Source organism: Aquarana catesbeiana, linkage group LG11 (genome assembly GCF_042186555.1).
Source record: "Aquarana catesbeiana isolate 2022-GZ linkage group LG11, ASM4218655v1, whole genome shotgun sequence".
In the NCBI taxonomy this organism is placed as follows: Eukaryota; Metazoa; Chordata; class Amphibia; order Anura; family Ranidae; genus Aquarana; species Aquarana catesbeiana.
The window spans coordinates 7,140,598-7,162,489 of NC_133334.1; the positions used below are offsets into that span (position 1 = coordinate 7,140,598).

Here is a 21,892-nt window from a genome sequence, read left to right on the forward strand (position 1 = left end):
CTGGTGGAGAGGCTGACCTTGGGGGTCTCGAAGACTTCCTCCAGGTGGATGATATGTTCATGATTGACTCTCTTCAAGATGGAGACTTCACGTTCCAGCAGCTTGACAGTGGAGCTCCCGGCCTAGAGAACCAAAATCATCCCTCATAATTCTACTATTTCACACATTAAATGATCACTCTGAGGAGAAGATATTTCACTGCCAGAGAAGGAAGGGGATTGGTGGAGGACATGTCTATCTACACTGAGAGAAGGAAGAGGGATTGGCGGAGGACAAGTCTATTTACACTTAGAGAACAAAGGGGATTGGTGGAGGACACATCTATCTACACTGAGAGAAGGAAGTAGATTGGTGGAGGACACGTCTATCTACACTTAGAGAAGGAAGTAGATTGGTGGAGGACACATCTATCTACACTGAGAGAGGGAAGTAGATTGGTGGAGGACACGTCTATCTACACTTAGAAAAGGAAGTAGATTGCTGGAGGACATGTCTATCTACAATGAGAGAAGGAAGGGGATTGGTTGAGGACACGTCTATCTACACTGAGAGAAGAAAGGGGATCAGTGGAGGACACATTTATCTACACTGAGAGAAGGAAGGAGATTGGTGGAGGACACATTTATCTACACTGAGAGAAGGGAGGGGTTTGGTGGAGGACATGTCTATCTACACTGAGAGAAGGAAGGAGATTGGTGGAGGACACAACTATCTACACTGAGAGAAGGAAGGGGATTGGTGGTGGAGGACACGTCTATCTACACTGAGAGAAGGAAGGGGATTGGTTGAGGACACGTCTATCTACACTGAGAGAAGGAAGAGGACTGGTGGAGGACACATTTATCTACACTAAGAGAAGGAAGGGGATTGGTTGAGGACACATTTATCTACACTGAGAGATGGAAGGGGATTGGTTGAGGACACGTCTATCTACACTGAGAAAAGGAAGGGGATTGGTTGAGGACACGTCTATCTACACTGAGAGAAGGAAGGAGATTGGTGGAGGATACATCTATCTACACTGAGAGAAGGAAGGGGATTGGTGGAGGACATGTCTATCTACACTGAGAGAAGAAAGGGGTTCAGTGGAGGACACAACTATCTACACTGAGAGAAGGAAGGGGATTGGTGGAGGACACATTTATCTACACTGAGAGAAGGAAGGGGTTTGGTGGAGGACATGTCTATCTACACTGAGAGAAGGAAGGGGATTGGTGGAGGACATGTCTATCTACACTGAGAAAAGGAAGGGGGTTGGTGGAGGACACAACTATCTACACTGAGAGAAGGAAGTAGATTGGTGGAGGACACAACTATCTACACTGAGAGAAGGAAGTAGATTGGTGGAGGACATGTCTATCTACACCGAGAGAAGGAAGGGGATTGGTGGAGGACATGTCTATCTACACTGAGAAAAGGAAGGGGGTTGGTGGAGGACACAACTATCTACACTGAGAGAAGGAAGTAGATTGGTGGAGGACATGTCTATCTACACTGAGAGAAGGAAGGGGATTGGTGGAGGACATGTCTATCTACACTGAGAGAAGGAAGGGGATTGGTGGAGGACATATCTATCTACACTGAGAGAAGGAAGGGGATTGGTGGAGGACATGTCTATCTACACTGAGAAAAGGAAGGGGATTGGTGGAGGACACAACTATCTACACTGAGAGAAGGAAGTAGATTGGTGGAGGACATGTCTATCTACACTGAGAAAAGGAAGGGGGTTGGTGGAGGACACAACTATCTACACTGAGAGAAGGAAGTAGATTGGTGGAGGACACAACTATCTACACTGAGAGAAGGAAGTAGATTGGTGGAGGACATGTCTATCTACACCGAGAGAAGGAAGGGGATTGGTGGAGGACATGTCTATCTACACTGAGAAAAGGAAGTAGATTGGTGGAGGACACGTCTATCTACACTTAGAGAAGGAAGTAGATTGGTGGAGGACACGTCTATCTACACTTAGAGAAGGAAGTAGATTGGTGGAGGACACGTCTATCTACACTTAGAGAAGGAAGTAGATTGGTGGAGGACACATCTATCTACACTGAGAGAAGGAAGTAGATTGGTGGAGGACACATCTATCTACACTGAGAGAAGGAAGTAGATTGGTGGAGGACACGTCTATCTACACTTAGAAAAGGAAGTAGATTGCTGGAGGACATGTCTATCTACAATGAGAGAAGGAAGGGGATTGGTTGAGGACACGTCTATCTACACTGAGAGAAGAAAGGGGATCAGTGGAGGACACATTTATCTACACTGAGAGAAGGAAGGAGATTGGTGGAGGACACATTTATCTACACTGAGAGAAGGGAGGGGTTTGGTGGAGGACATGTCTATCTACACTGAGAGAAGGAAGGAGATTGGTGGAGGACACAACTATCTACACTGAGAGAAGGAAGGGGATTGGTGGTGGAGGACACGTCTATCTACACTGAGAGAAGGAAGGGGATTGGTTGAGGACACGTCTATCTACACTGAGAGAAGGAAGAGGACTGGTGGAGGACACATTTATCTACACTAAGAGAAGGAAGGGGATTGGTTGAGGACACATTTATCTACACTGAGAGATGGAAGGGGATTGGTTGAGGACACGTCTATCTACACTGAGAAAAGGAAGGGGATTGGTTGAGGACACGTCTATCTACACTGAGAGAAGGAAGGAGATTGGTGGAGGATACATCTATCTACACTGAGAGAAGGAAGGGGATTGGTGGAGGACATGTCTATCTACACTGAGAGAAGAAAGGGGTTCAGTGGAGGACACAACTATCTACACTGAGAGAAGGAAGGGGATTGGTGGAGGACACATTTATCTACACTGAGAGAAGGAAGGGGTTTGGTGGAGGACATGTCTATCTACACTGAGAGAAGGAAGGGGATTGGTGGAGGACATGTCTATCTACACTGAGAAAAGGAAGGGGGTTGGTGGAGGACACAACTATCTACACTGAGAGAAGGAAGTAGATTGGTGGAGGACACAACTATCTACACTGAGAGAAGGAAGTAGATTGGTGGAGGACATGTCTATCTACACCGAGAGAAGGAAGGGGATTGGTGGAGGACATGTCTATCTACACTGAGAAAAGGAAGGGGGTTGGTGGAGGACACAACTATCTACACTGAGAGAAGGAAGTAGATTGGTGGAGGACATGTCTATCTACACTGAGAGAAGGAAGGGGATTGGTGGAGGACATGTCTATCTACACTGAGAGAAGGAAGGGGATTGGTGGAGGACATATCTATCTACACTGAGAGAAGGAAGGGGATTGGTGGAGGACATGTCTATCTACACTGAGAAAAGGAAGGGGATTGGTGGAGGACACAACTATCTACACTGAGAGAAGGAAGTAGATTGGTGGAGGACATGTCTATCTACACTGAGAGAAGGAAGGGGATTGGTGGAGGACATGTCTATCTACACTGAGAAAAGGAAGGGGGTTGGTGGAGGACACAACTATCTACACTGAGAGAAGGAAGTAGATTGGTGGAGGACACAACTATCTACACTGAGAGAAGGAAGTAGATTGGTGGAGGACATGTCTATCTACACCGAGAGAAGGAAGGGGATTGGTGGAGGACATGTCTATCTACACTGAGAAAAGGAAGGGGGTTGGTGGAGGACACAACTATCTACACTGAGAGAAGGAAGTAGATTGGTGGAGGACATGTCTATCTACACTGAGAGAAGGAAGGGGATTGGTGGAGGACATGTCTATCTACACTGAGAGAAGGAAGGGGATTGGTGTAGGACACTTCTATCTACACTGAGAGAAGGAAGGGGATTGAAGGAGGACACATCTATCTATATTGAGGGAAGGAAGGGGATTGGTGAAGGACACGTCTATTTACACTGAGCAAAGAAGGAAGGGAATTATAGGAGGAAGGAGATTGGTTAGAGGAGGAAACGTCTATCTGCACTGATTTCAGTCTCACCTTTTCTCGGTTGACTTTCTTAATGGCCCACTTCTTTCCACTTTCATTGTGTGTGGCTTCAATCACAACGCCAAAGCTCCCCTCTCCCAGCTTCTTCCCGAAGGTGTAAATTTGCTGAAATAATACAAATAATATAATTGGATATAAATAGAGACGGGTAAGGAGAGGGAAGAGAGTGGGAGGGAAAGAGAGAGCTACAGGGAGGAGAGGCAGAGAGCCGTATTATTACATGACAGTAATATCACTCAGAGGTTTGTGAATTTTGAGGTCATTCCCTGGTAACTATTGTGAGTCCAAGAAAAGGAGTCTCACTCCTCTTGCAGCACATTTGTAATATAAGGACAAAAGGGAAATCATAGGAACAGTGAATTTGGCCATTCACAATATCTTATTGAAGGAGTTGCTGGGAGTTGTAGATTCTAAACAAGTAAATAAGCCATCAGTATGTGAGTGCAGCTCTGCAAGTTCACAACCGTAAAAAGCTGCAGGCAAAACATGAAAAAGCGGAAGAGTAAGACCTCTCTCACACTGAAGTCGCTGACGCTTGGCAGTAAAGCACTGCTCGTTTTAGGGGCGCTTTACCATCGTTTTAGCTAAAATGCCTGAAAACTGCCACAGTGTGAAATGAGTCTAATGCTGGCCACACACTGTATGAAATATCAGCCAAAATTTGTTCGTTTGTCGGTCAGTTAATGGGCACAAAATCGATAATCGTTGGGACGTTTTGGAGCCGAAAACACGAAGGACAAGTTTGGAAATTTTCTGCCGAACGAACGATAAATTGAAAGGTTAATGTGTTTGCCGTCCGAACTGTCTGCACTAAGTATATGTATAAAAACGAACAAAAAATGCATTCATTTATGTCCACTGAACGATTTATTACATGATGGCACTATCGTTTCCGCTCACGGCCAAATCTTCGTTTTTGAAAATGGGTTCGGCCGATTTTTTCGTATAGTGTATGACCAGCATCTCAGGCCTCTTTCACACATGCGGACCATTCGTTTCATCGGATCAGTCATGTCAAAACGGGTGAAGTATTCATTCGTTTTTCATCCGTTTTTTATTCGTTTTTCATCCGTGCTCATCAGTTTTGCATCCGTTTTTTTTACATCCACTGCCAATGCAAAAAACAGATGAAAAATGCACCATTTGCGAGTTTCCGATCTGTTTTTTTTAACGAAAAAAAAAAAATAGAGCTTTGATCAGTTTAAAAAAACAGCTGATGACGGATGTGGATGTAAACTGATGTACAGTAGTGCTCATAAGTTTACATACCCTGGCAGAATTTATGATTTCTTGGCCATTTTTCAGAGAATATGAATGATAACACAAAAACTTTTCTCTCACTCATGGTTAGTGTTTGGCTGAAGCCATTTATTATCAATCAACTGTGTTTACTCTTTTTGTATCATAATGACAACAAAAACTACCCAAATGACCCTGATCAAAAGTTTACGTACCCCAGTTCTTAATACCGTGTATTGCCCCATTAACATCAATGACAGCTTGAAGTCTTTTGTGGTATTTGTGGATGAGGCTCTTTATCTTCTCAGATGGTTCCTCTTGGCAAAAGTCCTCCAGTTCCTGTAAATTCTTGGGCTGTCTTGCATGAACGGCACGTTTGAGATCTCCCCAGAGGGGCTCAATGATATTGAGGTCAGGAGACTGAGATGGCCACTCCAGAACCTTCACTTTATTCTGCTGTAGCCAATGACAGGTGGACTTGGCCTTGTGTTTTGGATCATTGTCATGTTGGAATGTCCAAGTACGTCCCATGTGCAGCTTCCTGGCTGATGAATGCAAATGTTCCTCCAGCATTTTTTGATAACATACTGCATTCATCTTGCCGTCAATTTTGACCAAATTTCCTGTGCCTTTGTAGCTCACACATCCCCAAAACATCAGCGATCCACCTCCGTGTTTCACAGTAGGGATGGTGGACCTTTCATCATAGGCCTTGTTGACTCCTCTCCAAATGTAGTGTTTATGGTTGTGGCCAAAAAGCTCAATTTTGGTCTCATCACTTCAAATGACTTTGTGGCAGAAGGTTTGAGGCTTGTCTCTGTGCTGTTTGGTGTATAGTAAGCGGGATACTTTGTGGCATTTGTGTAGTAATGTCTTTCTTCTGGAGACTCGACCATGCAGCCCATCTTTCTTCAAGTGCCTCCTTATTGTGCAACATGAAACAGACACACCACATGTTTTCAGAGGGTCCTGTATTTCACCTGAAGTTATTTGTGGGGTTTTCTTTGCATCCCAAACAATTTTCCTGGCAGTTGTGGCTGAAATTTTAGTTGGTCTACATGACCGTGGATTGGTTTCAACAGAACCCCTCATTTTCCACTTCTTGATTAGAGTTTGAACACTGCTGATTGGCATTCTCAATTTCTTGGATGTCTTTTTATATCCCTTTCCTGTTTTATACAGTTCAACTACCTTTTCCCTCAGATCCTTTGACAATTCTTTTTGCTTTCCCCATGACTCAGAATCTAGAAACGTCAGTGCAGCACTGGATGAAAGATGCAAGGGTCTGTCAGGAGTCCAGAAACTCATTGACCTTTTATACACACACTAATTACAAGCAAACAGATCACAGGTGAGGATGGTTACCTTTAATAGTCATTCAAACCCCCTTTGTGTCAACTTGTGTGCATGTTATCAGGCCAAAATCACCAGGGTATGTAAACTTTTGATCAGGTATATTTGGGTAGTTTCTGTTGTGATTATGATATAAAAAGAGTAAACACATGATTGATAATAAATGGCTTCAGCCAAACTCTAACCATGAGTGAAGGAAAAGTTTTTGTGTTATTAATCATATTCTCTAAAAAATGGCCAAGAAATCATAAATTCTGCCAGGGTATGTAAACTTATGAGCACATCTGTAAATGGATGATCATCCATTTACATCAGTTTTTCAATAGGGATGCATTGATGTCCGTTTTTCATCCGTCAATGAAGGATGACGGACAGCGCGTGTGAAGGGCCTGAGGCTTCAGCACCTACAATCAGGACTAATAATGGGGTTGGACAGCTAGAACTAGAATGATAATTATGGTCCATCCAGAATGGAGGTGAGGAATTTCCATTGTGTGTAACACGCGGCTCGGCTCCTCATTGCGTGTCATTGGCAGCGAGCGTCTTGTGTTACTGCGACAACCATCCTGGCCGGGGGGGGGGGGGGGGTGACAAGAAGGTGACAATACAATGGCAGGCAGAGGGACTGAATGCCGACATGTTATTAAAGATCTGGGAAAGGTACTAAGACAAGGCCATCACTTATTACCACCTGGTAGCCCTTACAAGTGACTGTCTATACCCCGGCCAATCACTGCTCTCTGATTCAAAGATAGAACACTTAAAATTGGATCTCCTCAGAACGCAAAAAAAAAAAAAAAAAAAACAGAAAACTTTATTCGCATCATTGTACAGATACCATTTTTTTTTTTTTTACAAGTACCGATACTTTTTTTCGTACTCGCCGATACCAACTACCGATACCTGCCGGCAACTGTTTTGTTTTCACTTCATCTGTCAGCAATGTTACAAAGCATTGAAAAGTTATTTACAAATGAAATAGATTTTTTTTTTTTAATTTTGCACTTTTTCAATGTGAAATGTGTAAATATATGTTAATATATATGTGTAAAAATATTCACAAACAAACAAAAAAAAAAAGTTTTCATTTTTTTATCGTTTGTAAAATAGATGTGAACGAAAAAAAAAAAAAAGCTGGGAAATAATAATTAAATGGAGGAGAATAGGGAGTTAATTAAGGCTGATTAGAGTAAATTAAGGGGTTAAACAGAGGAACATTTGTTCATCCCTTTGATCTGCAGATAAAGAAACAGAAAGATACAAAAAGAAACAATGTTTCTTTTAATTTTAGTGTTTCAGTGGTTGTTAATAAACATTGCCGGCTGCTCTTTTTTTTTTTTTTGACAGCTCCAATTACCGGACTTCTTTAACACAGGGGAGACCTGATGACAGCTCAAAGAGCCGAGCCTGAAAGTATCGGTTTCAGGTATCGGTGCATTTGCACGAGTACCGATACCTAAATATAAATACTCCGTATCGGCACCGATACCAATATTAGTATCGGTGCAACCCTAGTACAAAGCATTGAAAAGTTATTTACAAATAAAATACATTTTTATTTTTGCATGTTTTTCAACGTGAAACGTGTAAATATACGTTAACCACTTCAGCTTCAGGAAGATTTACCCCCCTTTATGACCAGACCAATTTTTGCGATCCGGCACTACGTTATTTTAACTGACAATTAGGCGGTCGTGCGATGTTGTACCCAAATAAAATTGATGTCCCTTTTTATTCCCACAAATAGAGCTTTCTTTTTGTGGTATTTGATCACCTCTGCGGTTTTTATTTTTTGCGCTGTAAACAAAACAAAAAGACAGACAATTTTGAAAACAAAACTACATTTTTATATTCTGCTATAAAACATAAAAAAAAAAAACAACTGAAAAAAATGAATTTCTACATCAATTTAGGTTAATATGTATTCTGCTACATATTTTTGGCAAAGAAAAATCCCAAAAAGTGTTTATTGATTGGTTTGCGCAAAAAGTTATAGCGTCTACAAACTATGAGATATTTTTATTTTTTATACTAGTAATGGCGGCGATCAGCGACTTATAGCGGGACTGCGACATTGCGGTGGACAAATCAGGCACTAACTGACACTTTTGACACTTTTTGGGGACCAGTGACACTAATACAGTGATCAGTGCTAAAAATATGCACTGTCACTGTACTAATGACACTGGCTGGGAAGGGGTTAACATCAGGGGGCAATCAAAAGGTTAAATGTGTTCCTAGCCGGTGCTTGTGTACTGTGGGGGGAGGTGCTTTTACTAAGGGAAGGCATTGATCCATGTCAGGATTAATGTCTTTCCTACTGACAGAATGGCAATCTGCCTTTTTTAAATAGGCCGATCGCCATTCTGCCCGTGTACTGAACAATCGGCAGGTGCCTGCAGACATCGAGGAGACCACCGGCGACACACGCACCCCGGACCCCGAGAGTGTCAGATCACGGACTAGGTGCACCCTGAGTGAAGCGATGGGATTGGATGTGTCGGTTAGCATTGGGGTTTTTATCTTTTGGAGGGTCGGCATCGTTCATCGTGTTTCCGGTGGATTTGCATTAGTGGACAATGTGATTGATGGTGGGTATACATTGTGGGAGGTTTTTTCCCTTTCTTTAATAGAGAAATTGTCAAAAATGGTGTCTGGGTTTTTTTTTTTATGGTTTACATTTTGTGTGAGAGAATAGAGGTACTACATACCCCTTACTCATTTACATGGGGGGAGGGGTAACATCTGGGGACCCCCTTATTGTTAAAGGGGCTTCCAGATTCTGATAAGCTTGCAGGCCACCACAACCACTGGATCTGGGTTGTTTGGACGAGGTTCATGTTCCCCCCAACGAGGAGACAAGGTGCTTTACCAGCAAGGTAACACACACAACGGACCTGGAGGGGATTCTTCTCTTCTCAACCAATCTATGTCCAATCAGTAATGATCAGACCCTGGAAAGGATGGACATGTGTATTGGATGGCGCAGGTTGGAGGAGCTCCGCGGGTTGGAATTAGGTCAAGGTTAGACAACTCATCAGCTGGTCCTACCTGGATTGCAGCTTCATCGTCCATACGAGTGTGCGGGACTTTGTTCTCTGCGCTGTTGCTGCGCAACCACTGCGACGCCATCTTCCTACTCACATCACTACTCTCTGGATTCAGCATCTGAAACACAAAGAGCGGCTTACTACAACTTCCACAGAACTAAAAAGTTGAGAACTGAGATGTGTGAAAGAAAACGCAGATTGCCGGCAACATTTCTAACAAAGGGACCTGTCATGTCAGCATTACTGTACATGTTGTCGATGACTTGCATTTAAAGGTTCCAGGGTTGTCCTTCTCATCCTGGAATCTCTATGGTGAGCTGAACCTGGAACACGCAAGTAGGTCAAGAGCACAGACTTTCACTGGCTGCATGCTTCCTACAAATAACCATATGAAGTACAGTGCTAGCAAACACAACATTAGTGAAAGTGAAAACAATTCATTAATAACAAAAAGTGAAAGTCCATATAAAGTGACTGATGTGCTCCAATCCAAAAAAAGTGCAAAGTGCTTCAAAGTTATCAAGGTGTACCACAACACCCCCTCCTGTGTCCCCACTCCCCGGATGGAATGGACCCCCAGCTTTTCAGTCTAGGGGTCACTTCAGGCTTATTAGTGGTGGCCAGGAATGGCAGCTTGAACATCAGATCATCAAGTAGACCTCCCTTATTAAGACTACTCAGCCAGGATAAAAAGTACTCAAAATGAAAGGAAGGGACTGATAGTGAAGTACCGCTTTGGTAAAGGGTTTATTGCGCATAAAAATGAATACTTACAAGAAGCAAGATAAAACCAGGCATAAAAAACATGGAGCTGCGAGTACAAAAACGCCGTTTATGGTGTGCGTTCCACAATACCGGAAGTCACGTCAATTTGAACCGGAAATTACGTCAATTTTCAGTTTCAATTTAAAGGGAACAAAACCTGCAGTATGCGGACCCTTTGTGAATTGCCATGGATTTATATAGCTCTGACATATACCGCAGTGCTGTACAGAGAACACTGAGCCAGTCACATCAGTCTCTGCACCAGAGGAGCTTCTCCACCAGGTGGTGCTGTTCTGCAGGGTGCTGTTGGCTCACTCTGCTGTGATCTCAGCTGAGAGAAGCAGCAAGCCTGGGGCCTCTCCTGCAGGCTTTTCCCAGGCAAGCATGGACCATGTTGAGGAAGATGAAGGTGGAGGCTCCCCAGAGGCACTGAGGCCTACTCCATGTGCTCAAGCTGCAATGGATCCTGGGCCTGTCCCTATGCAAGAGGAATCCTTACCAGTCTTCCAGGATAGAGTGGTGAACAGATTTTGCTGCATTGCTAAGGAGGAACAGAAACTTGCTGTCATGAAAGAAGATCTCAGGAAAAAGAAATCCCTGCATAGTAAGTCTGGGAAAAAGTAAGAGGGAAGTTTCCAAACTGAAGTCTCTGGAGTAGGCATTGAAAAAGCAGGAGAAGCTGGTTGCTTCTCTGAAGGAAAGCATGTGTTCAGAGAAAAGTGCGAGAATGAGGAGAGATTCCAACACATGAAGGAGAGTGCCTGTGCTAGTACCAGCCAGAGGGTGGATACCAGAGCAATGGCAACAGTATGGATGGGGGGTAAGGAAGTGGCTTCCCATGGTGGCCCCAGTACTACCCCTGTCTCAGGATCTGTCATGTCTGAGTCAGTATCTGCCCCCCCTCCCTCCCCAGTAGCCTGGGTCATCTCAGGTGGAGGTTGAGGAAAATGGCAGATTGCTGAGGCTGGAATCTCCCTTGAGTGGCACCGACTCATCAGATGAAGATCTTGGTAAAGGAGTGCTTGCTGAAAATCTCTTTCAGTGTGTGGAGGACTTTCCTCGGATTTCACCTGCCAACAGATCCTTGCAATCATCAGGGAATGCAGGAGGAGATGGCATGAATCCAGAGAAGTTTCTGCTGGCTGCGAGGAGTCCCACATGGACACTAACAGTGCAGAGTAAGAATGTCGCATGAACATTGAAACTGCAGAGCAGGAGGGCCGAATGAACGCTGAAACAGCTGTTTTTTCTAAACGGAAGACTTTACTTGATGATGGGATTGCTGGTATCTGTGGTACTTCTGGGACTATGGTGAGTGGGACTGTTGTGCTGGAGGGGAGGAGGGAGAATCAAGTGTTGGGTAATTTAGCAAACCAAAAAAAAAAAAAAAATGGGTAGTAATGTGGCGCTTACTCAGAATGGCAAAAACACCATAATAAAATAGTATTGCATCTTTGGAAGTTCCAAAAGGATAAATCCACAACCACCCTCCTGATAGGTGGAATACCTCCTCCTTCCCACCTGAGCTGTACCGCATTCCTGCCTTTAATGGAAGAAGGTGCGTTAGGTGAAAGTCGCACAACTGGCTCTCTTCCACCACCAGCAGCATAACTTTGTCCCAACACAGCCTTAGCATAATTCCTAACTGGGACAGATGACACATTAACTGGTTGCATAGCAATATTAATTGGCTGCATAGAAACCTCTGAAATCTGAATTAGTAAATTAAAAGAAAAAGGGGGGAACTAATGTGCAAACGACAGGGGAAAATAAATAATCTAAAACCTGGATATGATTTGTCATTTGTGCGTCCAGAGTCACTGGATCTGTTTTGGGAGCGGTTTGAGCGTGTATATGGGGGCCAGCCAGACTGGAAGGGGCTTGTCCCCAAAATTGTCTCACGACAGCCCTTGATAAGCAATGTGACTTGCCTGACAAGAAATGAGTCTATACCCCCCGAGGATTTTTGGGTCTGGTTGAGGAGGTTTAGTGAAACTTTGTGCCCGCTAAGTGGGTGGTCAGTGTCAATGAGGTTGAGTGTGTGTGGGAATGTGGTCCAGCATTTGCCCTCCTCTGCCTTTATTGGTAGAGATAGGATTACCGTCTTCTACCCTGGTCAACCTAAGCTGTGCCATATATGTGGAGTCAAGGGACATTTCTCCTCTAAATGTCCAGAACAGAAGTGTTCTTTGTGTCAGTAACTGGGGCATCTGACAAGGGGCTGTAACATCATTAAAAGTAACCTATGTGATAAGGTTGGTCACCCTTATAGCCGGTGCACTGAGGCTTTGCACAATAAGCCAGAGTTAGTGGAGGAATTCTTCCGTCTGGATAGAGAAGAGTCTGGGTTGGCAGAGGTTGTACCAGGGGATCCTAGTGTCTCTGTCCCGTCAGAATCTGTGACTATGAGGCCCTCTGTGGTGTCAGTGTCCCCCCAGTCTGTGGTGTCAGTGTCCCCCCAGTCTGTGGTGTCAGTGTCCCCCCAGTCTGTGGTCTCCCAGTCAGTGTCAGAAAGTGTGGTTGTCAAGTCTGTGTCTGCACCTATAGTTTCTCCTAGTGTACTGAAGGCAGTGGAGGGTGCTGGACCAGCGTGTATGGTGGTGCCAACCCCTCTTCCTCGGCATGGCAGAAGTGTGGTTGGAGGTCGGCAGACACCGAGGGGTGGAGTGAGGGTTGGATTAGATGATGGTGGGGGTGGGGGGTGGGATGGGAAGGGAATGAGGGTGGCTGGTGCAGAATGCAAGGTGAATGATGTGGAAGTCGGGGTGAATGATGTGGGGGGAGGGGTTAATGGGGGTTTTTTGGAATTGCATCCTGATGGCGATTAAATCTCAAAATATTTCTTAGCCTGGATTGTGTTTGAGTTGAGGTTCGGGGTTTGTAGTCTCTTTTTTATTGTTATTAAAATATGTTTCTTTCTATGTTATCTTGTTTCGTTCTGTGTTATACTTGCTGATGTAAACATGCTTGTTTTTGTTTATTTTTATGTAAATATGTTTTTGTTAATAAGCTGTATGTTTGTATGATTTTTTAATAAACAAAAATTTACACTCTAATGTCCCCTCCCCCACATTCACATCAGTCTCTGTACAGAGGAGCTTACACTCTAATGTCCCCTCCCCCACAGTCACATCAGTCTCTGTACAGAGGAGCTTACACTCTAATGTCCCCTCCCCCCACAGTCACATCAGTCTCTGTACAGAGGAGCTTACACTCTAATGTCCCCTCCCCCCACAGTCACATCAGTCTCTGTACAGAGGAGCTTACACTCTAATGTCCCCTCCCCCACAGTCACATCAGTCTCTGTACAGAGGAGCTTACACTCTAATGTCCCCTCCCCCCACAGTCACATCAGTCTCTGTACAGAGGAGCTTACACTCTAATGTCCCCTCCCCCACAGTCACATCAGTCTCTGTACAGAGGAGCTTACACTCTAATGTCCCCACCCCCACAGTCACATCAGTCTCTGTACAGAGGAGCTTACACTCTAATGTCCCCTCCCCCACAGTCACATCAGTCTCTGTACAGAGGAGCTTACACTCTAATGTCCCCTCCCCCACAGTAACACACTATTATTATTAAACATTTATATAGCTCAGACATATACCACAGTGCTGTACAGAGATCACTGAGCCAGTCACATCAGTCTCTGTACAGAGGAGCTTACACTCTAATGTCCCCTCCCCCACAGTCACATCAGTCTCTGTACAGAGGAGCTTACACTCTAATGTCCCCTCCCCCCCACAGTCACATCAGTCTCTGTACAGAGGAGCTTACACTCTAATGTCCCCTCCCCCCACAGTCACATCAGTCTCTGTACAGAGGAGCTTACACTCTATGGTCCCCTCCCCCACAGTCACATCAGTCTCTGTACCAGAGGAGCTTACACTCTATGGTCCCCTCCCCCACAGTCACATCAGTCTCTGTACCAGAGGAGCTTACACTCTAATGCCCCCTCCCCCACAGTCACATCAGTCTCTGTACCAGAGGAGCTTACACTCTACAAATGTAATAAATGGAATTACCCCTCCTAATTTTCAGCCAATAATCAGAAGTTCTCAGGTGTTCAGAACATTGTAATTGGATTCTTCTCTCTAACATTTTACAGATATCGGAGACGTGTGAAATTCTTCATATAAAGTAATATAAAACGCCATCTGGACGCCGGGCGGCCGCTGGAATACGCATTGCCTTCTGCCGAGGAGGAGAACATGGCAAACACTCTGCAATTCCAACCAATATAATCACCTGACAGCCCCTATGAGAAGATCCGTTCTGACCGGAGTCAGGATAAAGTTTTTGCGAGACAAATAAAATTAAGTTATAGGAATGGAGGGTGATGGGCCCTCAGGGAGGATGCAGAGGGGAGGGGAGGACACTAATGAGCCCCCGAAGAGGACACAGATGGGCCCCGGGGAAGACACAGATGGGCCCCCAGGGAGGACAATGATGGGCCCCCAGCGAGCATACAGATTGGCCCCCAATGAGGATACAGATGGGCCCCCGGCGAGGATATAGATGGGCCCCCAGCGAGGATACAGATGGGCCCCTGGAGAGGATACAGAGGGGCCCTCGGAGAGGATACAGAGGGGCCCTCGGAGAGGATACAGATGGGCCTCCCGGGAGTACATAGATGGGCCCCCATGGGAGGACACAAAGGGGGCCCTGGGAGGACACAGATGGGAGCCCAGGAAGGACACTGGTAGGCCTCCAGGGAGAATACAGATGGGCCCCTGGGGAGGACACTGAAGGGCCACCGTGGAGGACACAGATGGATCCCGGGGGAGGACATTGGTAGACCTCCATGGAGGACAATGATGGGCCCCCAGGGAGGACAAAGATGGTCCCCCGGAGAGGACAATGGTAGACCTCCAAGGAGGACAATGAAGGGCTCCCAGCGAGGATACAAATGGGCCCCCAGCGAGGATACAAATGGGCCCCCAGTGAGGATACGGATGGGCCCCCGGCAAGGATATGGATAGGCCCCCGGCGAGGATATGGATGGGCCCCCGGCGAGGATATGGATGGGCCCCCGGGGAGGATACGGATGGGCCCCCAGCGAGGATACAGGTGGGCCCCCGGCAAGGATACAGATGGACCCACACTTAGGGGTGTACTGACTTTTGTTGCCAGTGGTTTAGACATTAATGGTTGTGTGTTGAGTTATTTTGAGTGGCAGCAAATTTACACTGTTATACAAGCTGTACACTCACTACTTTACATTGTAGACAAGTGTCATTTCTTCAGTGTTGTCACATGAAAAGATAGAAGAAAAGATTTACACAAATGTCACTGAGGGGTGTACTTACTTTTGTGAGATACACTATATATATATATACAGAGTACATACCTATGTGTTTGAGCTTTGGGGTGCACCTCCTAATGCAATAGGCTGCACACACCTATATAGGCTCCTGGCAGGCTGATAACTTTACACACTCCAAAGACATGCTGGGAGGTTAATTGGATCCTGCCTAAATTGGCCCCTAGTATGTATATATGTATGAATGTGAGTTAGGTCCCTTAGATTGTAAGCTCCTTGAGGGTAGGGACTGATGTGAATGTAATATATATATATATATATATATATATATATATATATATATATATATATATATATATGTAAAGCGCTGCGTAAATGGACTGAACTATACAAGTACCTGAAATAATAATAATAATAATTTACAAAGAAGAAAAAAAATACGCAACTTCTCCACAAATCTGCAACTTCTCCACAAATCTGCAACTTCCCCAAGTTTTCCACAAGGGGGCAGCAGCGCTCCGCTGAGTCCCCACAAAAATCCCATCAAGCGGATCGTCAAATAAAAATGACAATGGGGATTAATTAGATGGAGTTCTGATAAAGGTCATTCAATATTAGCAGAAGATTAAGTGTCTGCCAGCTACAAACAGACAAATGTTCTTTTTTTCTTGTCTTCTTTGCCGAAATTTAAACAATTTATTCATTAAAACTTCAACTCAGCAAATCATAAAATGGAACAATTTGTCCTTTTCAGGCAGAAAAACTGATTTCTGGGTGGAAGGAATGAGACATAAAAGGTTCATGTATGAGGATTCCTCCACCTACAATGTACAGATCAGTGTGAGGGGAACAAGAGGGACATCAAAGGAACCCCCAAATTAAGATGAAAAGAAGCGGATCCCCTCCTTATAATGTGAGCTGTCATCACCCAACACATCGACATATACAGCAGCGGGGAGTGTGAGGGGGGCACCGCAATGGGGGTTCCCACAAAAAAAAAAAAAAAAAAATATATATATATATATATATATATATATATATATATATATATAAAAATTAATATATAAAAGTTATTGAGTATAATATATAAATACGGATCACCTTTATCTTCACCCAATAAAATAATGTTCTCCAAAATATACTGACAGACGCGTTTCGCCCCTCACATCCCATAACCAGAGCCAGAGCCAGGACAAACTGACAACCGGAACCTCACAATTATAAAACATATCACATACAAATAACACAAATTCCATAATCACATTGTTATATATTCTTTTCTGATAAAGGAATTCTTTTTGTGGGCAGATTGTGGATCACATTCTCTTCTGGTACTATACTGTATATACTGTACATCTGATGTGAATGTACAATGTATATGTAAAGCGCTGTGTAAATTGACGGCGCTATATAAGTACCTGAAATAAATAAATAAATAAATAATAAATATATAAGTGGTACGCAGCACTGAATGTGTGTACAGGAAGGGTCTATTGATACTGGCTGCTGGGGATCTATTGTCACTGGGAGGGGGGTCTATTGTTGCAGGTGATGGTGTAGTGTATCTGGTGCAGTCTTATGTTGCTGAGGGGTGGGTCTTATGTTGCTGGCTGCTGGAGGGGTCCTATTGTTTCTGATGGGGGATCTAGTATTGCTGGGGGTATCAATTGTTGCTGGAGGGTCTAGTGTTGCTGGAGGGAATCTATTGTTGCACGTAAGGGATCTAGTGATGCAGGGGGGGGTATTTTTGCTAAAGGGGGGGTCTACCGTTGCTGGTGCAGTCTTATGTTGCTGAGGGGTGGTCTTATGTTGCTAGCTGCTAAGTGATTTAATGTTGCTGGAGGTTCTATTATTGCTGGTGGGGGATCAATTGTTGCTGGGCAGAATCTACTGTTAGAGAACGGAAGGGGGGGGGGGGTTATTTATGCTGGGAGAGCTACTGTAGATGGTGGGGGGTCTATTGTTGCTGGGGAGGTAGTTCATTGATGGGGGTGTATTGTTGTTGGTGAGGAAATATTAATTCTGGTGGGAGATCTATTGCTGCTATGGAGGATCTATTGCTGCTGGGGGTAACAATTGTTGCTGGGGGGTCTATTGTTGCTGGATGGGACCTATTGTTGCTGAGGGAGTCTACTGTTGCTGGTGCAGTCTTATATTGCTGAGGGGTGGTCTTAGTTGCTGGCTGCTGAGGGATTTAATGTTGCTGGATGGGATCTATTGTTGCAGGTGCGGGATCTACTGTTGCTGGGCAGAATCTACTGTTGGAGAATAGGAGGGGGGTTTCTATTTATGCTGGGAGAGCTATTGTTGATGGTAGGGGATAATTGTTGCTGAGGGGTATTTCATTGCTGGGGGGGGTTTTGTTGTTGGGGAGGATATATTGTTACCGGGGGGATCTATTGTTGCTGGAGGAGTCTTTTATTGCTGGGGGGTCTATTGTTGCTGGTGGGGGGTCTATTGTTGCTTGTGGAGGATCTGTTACTGCTGGGGGATATATTAGTTCTGGCTGCAGGGTATCTATTTTATTGCCTTTCTTGGTAACATTAACAAATTCCAATACAAATTACACTGAAAAATGATACTTGGTTCCGTATTCTCTAAAAGGGGCGGTACTGGGAGGAAAGTAGGGGTGGAGACATGGGATGATCCTAGAAGGAGGATAAGGGGCGGGGACATGGGATGATCCTAGAAGGAGGATAAGGGGCGGGGCATGGGATGATCCTAGAAGGAGGATAAGGGGGGGACATGGGATGATGCTAGGAGGAGGATAAGGGGCGGAGACATGGGATGATGCTAGGAGGAGGATAAGGGGCGGGGACATGGAATGATGCCAGGAGGAGGATAAGGGGTGGAGACATGGGATGATCCTAGAAGGAGGATAAGGGGCGGAGACATGGGATGATGCTAGGAGGAGGATAAGGGGCGGGGACATGGAATGATGCCAGGAGGAGGATAAGGGGCGGGGACATGGGATGATCCTAGAAGGAGGATAAGGGGCGGGGACATGGGATGATGCTAGGAGGATAAGGGGCGGGGACATGGGATGACGCTAGGAGGAGGATAAGGGGCGGGGACATGGGATGATGCTAGGAGGAGAATAAGGGGCGGGGACATGGGATGATGCTAGGAGGAGGATAAGGGGCGGGGACATGGGATGATGCCAGGAGGAGGATAAGGGGCAGAGACATGGGATGATGCTAGGAGGAGGATAAGAGGCGGAGACAAGGGATGATGCTGGAAGGAGGATAAGGGGCGGGGACATGGGATGATGTTAGGAGGAGGATAAGGGGCGGGGACATGGGATGATGCTAGGAGGAGGATAAGGGGCGGGGACATGGGATGATGCTAGGAGGAGGATAAGGGGCGGGGACATGGGATGATGCTAGGAGGAGGATAAGGGGCTGGGATATGGGATGATCCTAGAAGGAGGATAAGGGGCGAGGACATGGGATGATGCTGGGAGGGGGCTAAGGGGCGGGGACATGGGATGATCCTAGAAGGAGGATAAGGGGCGGGGACATGGGATGATGCTAGGAGGAGGATAAGGGGCGGGGACATGGGATGATGCTAGTAGGAGGATAAGGGGCGGGGACATGGGATGATGCTAGGAGGAGGATGAGGGGCTGAGACATGGGATGATGCTAGGAGGAGGATAAGAGGCGGGGACATGGGATGATGCCAGGAGGAGGATAAGGGGCTGAGACATGGGATGATGCTAGGAGGAGGATAAGGGGCGGGGACATGGGATGATGCTAGGAGGAGGATAAGGGGCAGGGACATGGGATGATGCTGGGAGGGGGCTAAGGGGCGGGGACATGGGATGATGCTAGGAGGCGGATTAGGGGCGGGGACATTGGATGATGCTAGAAAGAGGATAAGGGGCAGGACATGGGATGATGCTAGGAGGAGGATAAGGGGCGGGGACATGGGATGATGCTAGGAGGAGAATAAGGGGCGGGGACATGGGATGATGCTAGGAGGAGGATAAGGGGCGGGGACGTGTGATGATGCTAGGAGGAGGATAAGGGGCGGGGACATGGGATGATGCTAGGAGGAGGATAAGGGGCGGGGACATGGGATGATGCTAGGAGGAGGATAAGGGGCGGGGACGTGTGATGATGCTAGGAGGAGGATAAGGGGCGGGGACATGGGATGATGCTAGGAGGAGGATAAGGGGCGGGGACATGGGATGATGCTAGGAGGAGGATAAGGGGCGGGGACATGGCATGATGCTAGGAGGAGGATAAGGGGCGGGGACATGGGATGATGCTAGGAGGAGGATAAGGGGCGGGGACGTGTGATGATGCTAGGAGGAGGATAAGGGGCGGGGAATAGTGCCCCATCAATGGTGTCAGTGGGAGGAATAGTGCCCCATCAATGGTTTCAGTGGGAGGGAATAGTGCCCCATCATTGGTATCAGTGGGAGGAATAGTGCCCCATCAATGGTTTCAGTGGGAGGGAATAGTGCCCCATCATTGGTATCAGTGGGAGGAATAGTGCCCCATCATTGGTGTCAGTGGCGAGGAATAGTGCCTCATCATTGGTGTCAGTGGGAGGAATAGTGCCCCATCGTTGGTGTCGGTGGTAGGAATAAAGCCCCATCGTTGGTGTTGGTGGAAGGAATAGTGCCCCATTGTAGGTGTCAGTGGGAGGAATAGTGCCCCAAGGGCCAGATAAAGGCATGCAAAGGGCCATACCTGGCCCCTGGGCCGCAGCTTGGAGACCATTGGTCTATATCATCCAGCGGCCAGTTCCCTCTCAGGAACATGCACATCTAAAGGGTGCCCAGGGATGTGTTCTTTCACCTTTGCAAAGGCTGATGTAATATTAACTCACTCTTTGAGGGAGGAGGGAACCAGGGAAGGCAAAATATAAAAAGATGAACCTTTAGCTTTAACTTCAAGGCAGGGACCCCTGTGGAAGGGACAATGGGAATCCTATGGAGAGAGGAACTACAAATCACCCACAATGATAAGATAAGGAAACCAAAAAGGTATTCTGCTAACATGTTTCAGGCCCCAGGCGCCTTCATCAGAGATGCTCACAAAGTTCTATCTGCACTTTATAATCTTCTCTTTTACCTGAATTGGAGTTTTTTTTTATAAAACAATTTCAGATGTTCTACAAACTCCTTTATAGGATGAAGGGCAGATGAGGAACACGAGCGACGTATGACTCAACGCACAAACATGTTTACCAACAAATCCGACGTTACATAACCGCCCATAATAAACACAAGCAGAGCGGCCGGGGATTGTTCTGTAATCCCAAAAACAAGACCCGGGATCAGAGAGAACGGGATCGGCACAATGAGTGGCATTAGGAGATCAGAAAGGATACACAACGCTGGGTCACCGGGTCACATGTCTGCGCCGTGCGCTCCGATCACCCCGGGGGTTCAAATTCAACTCCAGGGGAAGGAAAAAAACTCAATGAGAAATGATCTCCAAGAACAAGAAACATGCAGCAGAGACATATCGGGTCCCAAAGCCCTACCAGACGAGGCTGTGCGAAGTGGCAGAGCTGTGTAAATTTCAGGACTGGAGGGCTAGAAATACTCCAACTTTAAACAAACGTAACCATCATCACATTGGATGGAATATATATGAATGGACGGTATTCTATATAGGGGGGTCTTGGCCAGTTCTCAGGTGTGTTCAGTTCAGGACAGGTGACCACCAGCTGGGCCAATTTTGCCCCAATCAGTCCTGAGGATACCCGAATGCCTCATCCTGGGATGATACGGGGGAGGGGAACACCACAGGAGCGCTCAGTCCTTGGAAGGATGCTAATACCAAATGACTTTCTGGGAGCGGGTGAAGACTCCTGGGTGGCTCCAACCATTGGTCCACTACAGAGTTGTTCAGGGGCTCTGATTGGCTGGGGCTTCTGATACGGACCCTTCTACAGGTCAAGAAAGGAAGAGTTCCTCCACTTCTTTCCTGGAGCTCATTTTGCAAAATACATAAAAGTATTGGAGTCTCGGTTTTGTTTCATTGCTATCTGTGTTACCATTGGTCAGGTGTGGCATTATGGGTCATCTGGTGTCAGGTCAGGTATGGTGGTATGGGTCGGTGTCATGTCAGGTGTGGTGGTACGAGTCAGTGTCAGGTCAGGTGTGGTGGTATGGGTCAGTGTCAGGTCAGGTGTGGTGGTATGGGTCGGTGCCATGTCAGGTGTGGTGGTATGGGTCGGTGTCATGTCAGGTGTGGTGGTATGGGTCGGTGTCATGTCAGGTGTGGTGGTATGGGTCGGTGTCATGTCAGGT

General features: G+C 46.0%; 1 protein-coding gene across 2 annotated transcripts in view; it reads right to left on the reverse strand.

Moving 5' to 3' along the window:
• The window catches only part of STK33 (serine/threonine kinase 33), a 94,911-nt gene that overhangs the window by 28,790 nt on the left and 44,229 nt on the right, over positions 1 to 21,892 (reverse strand). For both annotated transcript variants that reach the window (XM_073603975.1, XM_073603976.1), the window contains exons 2-4: positions 9,598 to 9,714; positions 3,946 to 4,059; positions 18 to 122 (exon numbers count right to left, since the gene is read on the reverse strand). In XM_073603975.1, the coding sequence (XP_073460076.1) occupies positions 18 to 122; positions 3,946 to 4,059; positions 9,598 to 9,714 (336 nt within the window). The remainder of the gene's footprint in view (positions 1 to 17; positions 123 to 3,945; positions 4,060 to 9,597; positions 9,715 to 21,892) is intronic.